This window comes from Myotis daubentonii, chromosome 6 (assembly GCF_963259705.1).
Source record: "Myotis daubentonii chromosome 6, mMyoDau2.1, whole genome shotgun sequence".
NCBI lineage: Eukaryota > Metazoa > Chordata > Mammalia > Chiroptera > Vespertilionidae > Myotis > Myotis daubentonii.
Window position 1 is genome coordinate 26,291,887 of NC_081845.1, and position 11,289 is coordinate 26,303,175.

The window sequence follows — 11,289 nt, forward strand, 5'->3', positions numbered from 1 at the left end:
GGTAGTTATGACCAACCCTGTGAAATTAACATACCAAGCAGACCTCATGACCCAATACATGCATTTCGCTAATGAAGTCACTATCTCAGATTAAAATACTCCACACTGCAAGTAAAATGCAGTGACAGCTCCCTCCCAACTCAGGAAGTAATTCACATCCAGCATGCAGGACATACAGATAAAACACAGAAAATACCAGCTTTTAAATAAACTTATACTGTGGTACCACAGATATTTCACAGAGGTCCCTCCTCCCTCTTCCTTTCTCTCTTTTTTTAAATATATTTTATTGACTTTTTACAGAGAGGAAGGGAGAGGGATAGAGAGTTAGAAACATCGATCAGCTGCCTCCTGCACACCTCCTACTGGGGATGTGCCCACAACCAAGGTACATGCCCTTGACTGGAATCGAACCTGGGACCCTTCAGTCTGCAGACCGACACTCTATCCACTGAGCCAAACCGGTCAGGGTCCTCTTCCTTTCTTAATACAGGAGAAGCTAATCCACCTTGGGAAGCTCATATTTAAAATACAGCTAAATCAAAGCATTAGCAATTTAAAAAAATCTTTTTAAAGCACTTGAATTAACAATCCACTTCAATATTAATTAATCTTATTTTTCCCAAATCCACTGCATTCTCTAACCAAAAAAAAAAAAAAGATAACTGGGATTTCACAAACAGAAAAGAAACTGGCTAAAAGACACAGAAAAAGAATAAAAATTTTAAAAATAATAGTCCCTTTGGATAATACATATGAATTAAAAAGAGCAAAGGAGAATCCAGACATTGTGTGTGCAACAATGGAGGATAAATAACATAAATTAATACTTTTATGTTTGCATGAAGAAATTCTGGAAGAATAAGGAGAAATTGATACAAGTGGTTGTTCCAGGTTGGGGGGGGGGGGGGGGTTGGGACGCTTATAGGGGACAGAAGAAGTGAGACTTCCCTGCAGAGCTTTTTATATCTTTTCCAACAAAATAAATGTATTGCCTATCCAATAAATGAAATGAAAATGTATGCTAAGGTGGTTTGGGCTGCATAATACTGTGGAAGTAAAGAACCCAGGCTCTGCAGCCAGGCTGCCTGGGGCTCCAATGCCACCAGTTAGCTAACCAGTACAACTGTTCTCCCTGAGAGATGATGCTGAGCGAATGCAGGGCAGTGTCCTGGCCTAGATGGTGGCCACAGCAGCCTGACCATCAGCTGGGAAGCCACAGTGCATCTCCACATAATGCATGGAGATGCATGGATAGCATAGCCCCTGCTTAAATTCAGTTTCCTTCGCTACACACCATAGTCTCTGAGTCCCCAAAACATTTTACCAGATATCTAATACTGTCATATAGAAAGCCCCCATTATATTTTATCATGTAGTATTGAAATTAAAATCAGCCAATTATTAAACAGTTCTTTCCATAGTATTAACAACACCTTTACCAGCTTTTAATCGGGGGGGGGGAGGGGGGGCAGAGGAAAGCATAATAGAAGATTTCCCTACAGGAATCACCTGAAACATCTGTGTCCTACCAAAGTAAGACACTGCTTTTCTACATGGGAGAAATTTTTTGTGAAACAAATCAGAACAAAAAGTGAAAATAAAGCAATACTAACAGAAGGAAATTTCCACCACCCCACAGGGGCGAGGGTGGGGGGGGGGGGGGATCTTATTCCATAAATGATTGCATTTGCTTTTAAAATATGGTTTTTAGGCCGAGACCGGTTTGGCTCAGTGGATAGAGCGTCGGCTTGCGGACTGAAAGGTCCCGGGTTCGATTCCGGTCAAGGGCATGTACCTGGGTTGCGGGCACATCCCCAGTAGGAGATGTGCAGGAGGCAGCTGATCGATGTTTCTCTCTCATCGATGTTTCTAACTCTCTATCTCTCTCCCTTCCTCTCTGTAAAAAATCAATAAGATATATTTAAAAATATATATATATGATTTTTAGATTAAATATGCTATAAACATTTAAAATCAGTATTTTATATGTGTGGAACTGCTACTGTCCCACAAATTTAGTTTCTGAATCATTCAGAAATTTTCAGGCAAGTTTCAAAAGTTGGGTATCTTCAAAAATCCAATTTAAACCAGCAATTTGGAATTCAGCAGATTTTCTCCTGGAAATGTTATAAATGATGGTTAATTCTATTCAACATTTATTTACATATTTAACCATCCACACGAAACTGGAAAAGACCTGAAGGAAGAGCCCTGCTATGTTCACCTTGTGATCCTCACAACTCAGCACTAGACTAACCCGAAATACACTTCCTGAATGGGTGACTGTCCTGCCACCCGCAATGGGCGAGATTGCTCACACACAACACAGACTGGTGTTTCCAAAACTTGGTTGTCAGAATCACCTGAGGGTGCCTGTACACCAGGCCTCTTCCTGGCCAAGCCCCAGACTTGCTGACTCAATCTCCAGAATCTCTGGGGATCCGTTTTTAAAGGAGCCCCCAGTGCTTCTGATGATTCAGAAACTGGAAAAGACGGGCTGAATGAAATAGTGTGAAGGATCGCCGAGTTCCAAGATGCCCGGGAAGGCTGAGACTAAGCTGAGCCACTCCAGTTCCGCGTGGGAACAGGAAATCAGACAGGAGTAGGTTAGGCTCTGATCACCCCCTGGGCAACTGAGGCCAAAGGGAAACCTAGGAAGCCAAGTGAGAGCTGAGCTGGGTCTGCAGTTCCTACTAAATGGAGGTGATAAGGGCTTTGAGAAAGAGGACATCTACATAAAGACCCCGAGAGAAGGGCCGGCTCCCCCAACCCTCACAAGCCAAATGCCTGGGCAGCAGAAAGAAACAACCACCCTTCGCACACTCCTGTAGGGAACTACGTATATATACCTCATGGATATATTTTAGGATCCCTGGGCAGAACTCTCCGGTTTTCAAATCATAAGTATTTTTATGCCCAGCCGGCGTGGCTCAGTGGTTGAGCATTGACCTATGAACCGGGATCCTGGTCATGGTTAGATTTCCGGTCAGGGCCCAGGCTCAGGGTGGCAAGCTAAATCCCAGTGTGGGGCATGCAGGAGGCAGCTGATCAATGCTTCTCTCTCATCATTGATGTTTCTACCTCTCTCTCTCTTCCTCTCTCTGAAATCAATAAAAAGAACAAAACATTAAAAAAAAGAAAAGTAATTTTATGTGTATGTCTGGTACAAGCTCTCCTGTGCACTTGGTCAGCTTTCATCTTCCAGGCTTCAGCTGAGCAGCGTCACATGGGCTGGGCCGTCTGCGGCAATATATGGACATCAACGTACACCCAGATGTTAACTCGGCCTTCTCTGCCATCTAAACAGCATCAATGTTAAGTGTATGGTAGTTATGAGCCAGGCACTATGCTAAGTACTTCAGATGTGCGTCTCAAATTTCTTGGCCATCTGCTAGTAGTTTGAGAGGTTTCAAAACAAAAAGGAAAAGAAAAAGAGAAAAGACCAAAAGACGGAAGGTATTTTCCCCTCGGATATTTGACGGGCTTTTGCCATACCTTCTTGGTGTTTGGTTTTCCCCATGTGAATACGGAATGTCATAACTTGAAGAGAGAGTGCTACAGAGTGGTCAGGAGATAAGCCGACCTGGGTTCGCATCCCAGCTCTATCGCTTGCTAGCTGTGAATGTGAACAAACAAATTCTTAGTTGTGTCATCTGCCAAACGAAAATAATAAGAGTACCCACCTCAGAGAGCTGTTGTACAGACTGCAGTGCCTGGCCTACAGCAAATGCTCATTAGCTGTCTGTATTATGAGGCAATAAAAGTCACCAAAAATATAGCCCAATACCAGAAATAGGAATTGTGCTGCTGCCCAAACATTGATATCAGTAATGTTACTGTATTAATCCATTCCAGGAGATGAACCAATTTGAGAAGAAATAGAATCAAATGATTAAAACAACTACTAGATGTCTACTTTGGTGCAAACCATTTTATGTTTAAAATATAATTTTTAAAAGATATTAAAATGATAGTGTTTAACTGTATTATTTTTCTGTTTCTGAATTTTCTTCCAAAATATTAAGAATCTCAAATATTTCTCTCACCACATTTTTTTCATTTGCTAGTCCCATGATGAAATTTAATATTGGCTTTTCCTCTAATGTAGAAGAAAACTAGACTATTGCTAGATAAATCATTTCACCTTAAATATAGGTAGCTTTGTATAGCAGGTAATTATAGTTTCAATACCCAAAAGTCAATGAGTAAATTGATGTTTTGGCTTAAACGATATACACTCGAGAATTAAAAAAAAAAAAAAAAAAAAAGATAATTCTAAATTTTTGGATATCTGACATATGGCAATGAATTTAAACAATTCTCTTTTCACCCAGCTAGTGTGACTCACTGGTTGAGTATGACCTCCCATGAACCATGAGATCACAGTTTGATTCAGATCAGAGCACACGCCCAGGTTGTGAGCTCAATCCCCAGTAGGGGGCGTGCAGAAGGCAGCAGCTCAATTATTCCCTCTCATTGATGTTTCTATCTCTCTCTCCTTCTGCCTTCCTCTCTCTGAAATCAATAAAAACATATTTTTTAAAAAGCATCATAAACAATTCTTATTCCATAATGATATTAGCATTTTTTAAAGACGAAGAGGAGGCCGAGATTGGCCTGTGGGAGGAGTATACATAAATTTGAAACAAGTACCTGCCTGATGTGTTTAGAAAATGACTAACCCCTCTAGACGTGATGCTCCATGCACTCCCTGTCGGAAAAACGTGAGTTGAGTCTGTATGGTCATAATGAGTTTATTTCAGGCACAAAGATTTTTACATGAATTGATTTCAGAGAGAGGAAGGGAAAGAGAGAGAGAGAGAGAGACATCAATGATGAGAGAAAATCATTGATTGGCTGCCTCCTGCACACCCCACCCTGAGGATAGAGTCTGCAACCCGGTTATGTGCCCTGACTGGGGATCCAACTTCAACCTACTGGTTCATAGGTTGATGCTCAACCATCATGGCCAGGCCACAAAGATTTTTTTTAATTCCTAATCACAGTAATCAGAGAGGGCTTATTAATCAAAGTCATATCCATACAAGGCCACTTGAGCTACTGTTGTTATCAAATAGTAACCCCTCATTAGAATTATTAAATGCCAAAATTGAAAACGCCAATAGAGGTAAATTTAGTCAAAGTCTATATTTTACATTTCAGGAAACTAAGGCTGGATGGTGGTGAATAAATTGCTCAAAATCTGCATTAGAAAATGGCAGAGGTGAAGCCAGACTCAAGGCTCCAGATTCTCAAGTCAATGAGCTTTCCCGTCTATTTCAATACTTCTCGGAGAGCTTGAAAATCACAGTGGCTGCACTTGTTAAACACACTGGACACTCTAGCAAGGGCTTTGGAAGGGCCTGGGAACCCGTAACTTTAAAACGCGTTCCAGGCCATTCTTAAGGTCAAGTAAGTATGGGGCACACTGCTTCATCTCACAGGGCCTCCCTAACCTGAGGTGCCTCTGCTCAGCTGTCAGTTTCTGTTAATACATTTAGGGCCCTTCTCGGGATAGAGGAGGGTGGAGACCATATTCCTGCACCAACATCCTCCCTAGTATGTGGTATGTTTCAATAAAAGCAAGTCTTGTGCCAGTTTGACCAGAAATACAAACATTTATCAGCAGGGAGGCACAAAAACAACCCGCAACCTGTTCCTGGAAGTGCAGTGAAGTCTCCTCTGTCTTTAAAACTCGGACAAGCACCTTACACAGAAGGTTCATTCTGAGGAAGCAGCAAATATATTCTGACATTAGGACGGCCAAAACTCTGGTTGGCTTAAGGGACAGTTCCTTGTGAGGTGGAACAATGCAGCTTGAGCGCTACCCAGAAGGTAAAAGGCTATCATACCTGCCTAACACACTCTACAAACTCATACCTTGTTTATGCAAAGTGCTCATACAATGTCTGCCCACCAGCTGTCTGGAACACTACTCATCTCACCAATAAAACTGCTCACATTCTCCCAAGGCCATCCTGTATAGGTGCACAGGCTAAGAACCATATCAACCCTATAGGAGCACTGTTAACATATGAATGGTGCCCCCTACAGTTGTGCAACAAAACAAATCTCCCTAAACCTGGAACACTTCTAGAATCTAGAGGAAAATATCTTGTGCTTTTCTGGCACTATCAGAAAAAAAAAGCCAACAAGTCATCCTTTCTCCTATTCTGTTTCAACAATTACATTTTATATTCACCCAGGAAATACTTTTAAAGTGAAATGGAAAGAGTTCTGGTCTAGAAATCAGGCGACTCAATGTCTATGTTAGGTATGCCTCTTACTGGTCCCAGAACTTGCATTTCTTTGTCTGCAAAATGGATATAATACAACCTGGCTTTACTACCTTACAAGGTTTTTGAGTCAAATAATGAATATGAATAATATTTTTTCAATCATAAAAGCACTGCATAAATATCATGTTATTATTAATTATAAATAGAAACCAATCACACGTGGCTGAAAAATCAAACAGGCTATCAGCTTGGGTGTGTACTGATTTCTCCACAGCAAAGTCTGCTTTGACTGTTTACAGAGCCAAGATGCAACTATCCACATTTCTGCTACTGCCATTATTTTCAATGAGAACATACCAGTATTATGTCAACAAAATATGAAGTTTGACTTTTATAAAAAGGAGCAGAGTAGTGGTTAAGCACAAAACCTTAAAAAGGCAGAAAGGTTTTTTTCTTTGTTTTTAAAGTAATTGTCTTGTTCACTTAGATTTGCAGCAGTCAGTAGAGTAACCCTTCCCGAAAATTTTTAGTTATTTTTCCTGACACCAAGCACCAAGAAACTATATATCAGTTCAATTCAAGTATCTATTGAGCTATCCCACTCCAGGCACTGTTGTGTGCTTTGGAAAAATAAAGGCCCAGCCATCATTGATCTCATGGAGCAGAAGTGAATGCATAATTTCAGTCCACACTGTTAAGTGCAGATGGAGGTGCATACCCGATGCCCTGCCAGATGCTGTGGGAGCACCCTTTCAACCTGGGGGTTCACAGACAGCATTAAGGAAGGCATTAGGGACGAGCAGGAAAAAAACAGTAATGTGCAATCTCCCCAATTTACAACAAAATATTATTTTTGGTGACTTTCCACCCAGGAGATTTTGAGGAATGGCAAACTTGATGAAATACTTCTGAGAATCATTGAGATCAGCAGGACTGGCCCACAGGCCTAAAATGCTATTTCTGTATTGCAAAGATAAAGTCTATAGGTTTTTAAAAACAGCTCCACTCACACCCTTTATTATTGGTAGAAACCCAACAAGTAGTGAAATAGGAAGTCTGCTGCTGCACTCTGTCTTCCGTAAGCTGCTCAGTTTTGCTCCTTGCTCCTTGGGAGACTCATTAAAAAGTTTTATCTGACACGAAGGAGTGAAATTAACAGAGTTATCCTTGGGCCTGTTTATTAAATGCATTTGAGCTTTGTTTCCCATTTCCACATGATCATAAACATTGGGACAGCAGATGACCCACTCTAACCACACAACCTGGGGCAAATCATCTTAACTCTCTCAGATTCGGCTTCCTCTCTTGTTAAGAACTTATGAAATACACACCTGAAACTAATACAAAATAATACTGAATGGAAACTGAAACTGAAAAATACAATTTTTAAAAAAGAGTTCATGAAATTGATGGCCATTACAGATAACTGGAACTCATGTCTACATGTCCATTTCAATGAAGTATGTTCTTCTGAAGACCTCCTAAAAAGTACCAAAATGACTTTTTAAAATGTAGCTTTTACAGGAACAGGAGTTGGCGCACCTTTTAAGAAGAATCCTAACAGAAGCTAAATGAAATGAATACACAGGTGTCTCACTGCTTGTTCGCATATAAAAAGTGTGTGAAGGTGAAAAACCACAAAAACTAATGTCTTCATAGTTCAACTCTCTTCTCTGTACACGGACTTCTACTCTCAGACATAATTACATTCAATAAAAGCCTTCTTCCTTGGTCATAAAAAAAAAAAATGATGAGCCAGGTTTTCTAGTATGAAAGCAAAGCCATTTAAGGTTCAGAAGATTTTAAAACTTGTGAAAAGTTTTCAAAAGAGTTATTACAGTCCCTTAGGACAACCTTGGTTGATTTAGGGAATTTAGGGGATTTTGGCTATTGGTGAAAAGTGATATGTTTAAATGTAAAACAAAACTAACACAGGAGGAGTTCGTGACCATCAGGGAGTTTTTTTCTTGTTTCTTAATTCCCACAATAGATCAGTTTACCTAGTAGATCTGCCTCATCACATCATTCCTCAAGGGTGAAGTTCTCTTACACCCACACACAGACACTCTACACAGAAAAAGCATAGAAGCAACTAGTGATTACCGAGATGACCGTGACATTCCACTAGGACAGTATATCCTGATGCATGAGATCATTATTCACATTAAGCAGAAATACTCTGTTTATGTCCAACAACTTTATGAGACCACTTTGATTCTCCCCCCCCCCATTTTTTTTTTTTGGTTGAAGTTGGGGGGCGGGAAGACTCTCCCTGGTTGGGAACTATCCACAACTTATAAGAAAGTGTTGACAGCACAATCAAAGAGACGAGTTATAAAATGTAAAACCATCACATCATAACTTCACAACGTAAAGAAAGATGTATTCTAGCAGGCAATCTCCCTCACATTAAATAAGGACTGTAAACTTGAACTCTCCTGGTTGTCAGGTAGTTCGAGTAGAGCTAAGCTTTTCCAGCAGAGAAAACCAGCTATTCCAGGCTGCATATGAAGTGGTTCTAAGAGAGACAGCATTTCCTCCACAGCTGCTGACATCTCCAAGTGGGTCACACCAACATCTCCCCTCCCACCCTACAATCCATCAACCGGCTTCCATTTACCCTTTACACTGAGGATTACCATCAAGTCCGCGTACTGAAAAGGGGAGAAACCACATGCACATCACACTGCAAGTCCCTCCGCTTTGGACCAGCAGGAAATTCCAGTTACTTCATTCACTGAGCTAGTTAAGCTGCAAATGTGAAATGGGTCTTTGGAGAGATCACGGTGTCAAGACTTAGACTTGATTTTCAGGCTTGGAGGAGGTCAGACAAAGATGAATGGGATTCAGAGTCTGCGCTCAAGGTCAAGGCCCTGTGAGTCACAAAGAGGCGGTAGGTCACGCAGAGAGAGACAAAAATTAGCACCAAGAAAGAAGCCTAAACAAAAAGTCTGCATACTTTTGTAGGTGGGTGAGAACACCGGTACCTGGTGGGCAGCGAGGGGACAGCAGCTCCATGAGATCCCCGGAGAGTTTTACAAACATCCCCCTTAAGTCTCACCAACTGAAATCATTATATAAACTGTACACCTGGCTTCTGGAACCGACCACCTGCCGCTGACCCTTTGCCCAGGACGCTGGCCCCAGGGTCTCCTCTGAGTCCCCCACCCTGAGAGAGGCACGGACAGAGGGACAGGGCCGCCAGCCCAACGCCCACCCCCGCGCCCACTCCATCAAGGCGGCCAAGGACCTTCCGCAACTCGAAAGACGGAGGTTGCCGCCCGTGCCTGCCACCTGCACGGCCGCCCTGGCCCGGGTCCGGCCGTCCCCACCCGAGAGCCCACCCTCGCGGGGCTCCGCGCGGCAGCCCCGGAGCCGGCCCCGGGCCGCCAGAGGGCGGGAGGGAGCCGCTCCCGGGGCGCCTCCCCGCCTCGCTCCCCTCCCCCGGCCCGCCCGCCCGCCACTCACGGATTTTCACTCGGCGGTGGTCGAGGCGCGCGGTGGCGGCGTGCAGGGCGTCGAGGCGGCGGTGCAGCGCGGCGGTGCGGCGCCCCAGCGCGGCCGCCTGGCCCTCCAGCTCCCCGAAGATGTCCCCCGCGCAGCGCGACAGGTCGGCGAGCTGCTCCAGCAGGCAGACCAGGGCGTGCGAGCTGACCTGCTCCAGCGAGCGGAAGAGCGGCGCGGCCCCGGCCCCGGCCGCCTCGGGCCGGTGCAGCCGCGCGGGCTCCACGGTCCTCTGGTGGAAGGGCATGGCCGGCCGGGCGGCTCGGGCTCGCGGCGCCGCGGGCCGCCGGGGCCAGCAAAGCCCTTAAACCGCCCGCCGTCGGCGCGGGGCGCGAGTCCGCATCCAACACAAAGAGAAGTCCAGGCAGCCGCGCGGCGCCGCGGGGGAGCCCGGTGGCGTCCGCCCGCTGGGAGCGGACGGACCGACGGACGCGCGGGCCGGCGGACGAGGCGGCGGGGGAGCCGCGGGGCAGAGCTCGGGACGGTCCGAGCCGCGGCGGCGGCGCTCGCGGCGTCCTGCCCCCGCCGGGGCGCCCGGCCGCGCGAGAGGAAGTTGCAGGGGCAGCTCCCGGGCGGGGGGCGCGGCGGCGAGGGGCGCCGCGAGTCCCGCTGAAGTTTGCAGGGAGGCAGGAAAGCGCCGGCGGCTCCTTCCCTCCCTCCCGATTGGAGAGGGAGGAGGAAGCGGGGGAAGTGCCGCCGACACCGGGCGAGAGGGAGGGGAGGCGAAAGAAAGGAAAGGGGGAGGAGAAAAGGGCCGGCCCGAGGAACCACCTGCGGCTCCCGCGGCCGCCGCGCCCGCGCCCGCGGGGAGGTGGCGGCCCGCGCTCCGCGCACCCTGCCGGGGCGGGCACGCCGCACAGTCCGGGGGCTCCCACGTCGCCGTCCCGCACCCCTCCGAAGCCCACCGGCCGCGGGACCGAGTCCTCGCCCGTCCCCCGGGCCCAGCGCCTGGTGGGTGGGGCGCAGGGCGGGCGCCGCGGAGGCGGAGGAGTCGGGACGGCCGCGGCGAGACCCGCCGGGCTGCTCACCTGCGCTCGGCCCGCGGGGACCCGTGAGTCCGGCGCGCCCCGCCCGTGGGAAACTCGGGGGGCTCAGTGGGTCCTCCTTGGAAGGCGGCCAAGGCTTCTGGGCGCTTCGGTGAACCTAAAAGAGGACATTAAATCGTCCAGTAGCCAAGGGTTAGGAGTCCTCCCAATAGGAAAATCCTCTTGGGGCCGGATGGGGGGCGGGGGTGCGGGAAAGGTTTCAAGAGACTTTTTCTTAACAAAGTGGCTCCCTCCGCCTCCCACTGGAAAGGCCCTAGCTGAACTGTGCCAAATAGGGGCTTTCCCTCCCAAGCATGTGCGTGGGATTGGGGCGGGGAGCTTAGAACCCTGAATTTGGCTCCTGGGAGACAATTAAGCTAAATGTTCTTGAGATCATGGTCATGGGACTCCCCACTAACTCAAACCTCTGGTTAGAAGTATTTGAGGAGACTGACTCCAATATCCCGAAGCTAGAATCCCCAGGGCCTTACTGCTCTTTGCTCAGAAAAGGAATCTCC

At 46.5% G+C, this 11,289-nt stretch overlaps 1 protein-coding gene across 2 annotated transcripts in view; it reads right to left on the reverse strand.

Annotated features, from left to right (window-relative positions):
• NHSL1 (NHS like 1) overlaps positions 1-10,393 on the reverse strand; it is a 203,519-nt gene extending 193,126 nt beyond the window's left edge. For both annotated transcript variants that reach the window (XM_059700460.1, XM_059700458.1), the window contains exon 1: positions 9,711-10,393. In XM_059700460.1, the coding sequence (XP_059556443.1) occupies positions 9,711-9,993 (283 nt within the window). In that variant the 5' untranslated portion in view covers positions 9,994-10,393. The remainder of the gene's footprint in view (positions 1-9,710) is intronic.
• Positions 10,394-11,289: the final 896 nt, after the last annotated feature.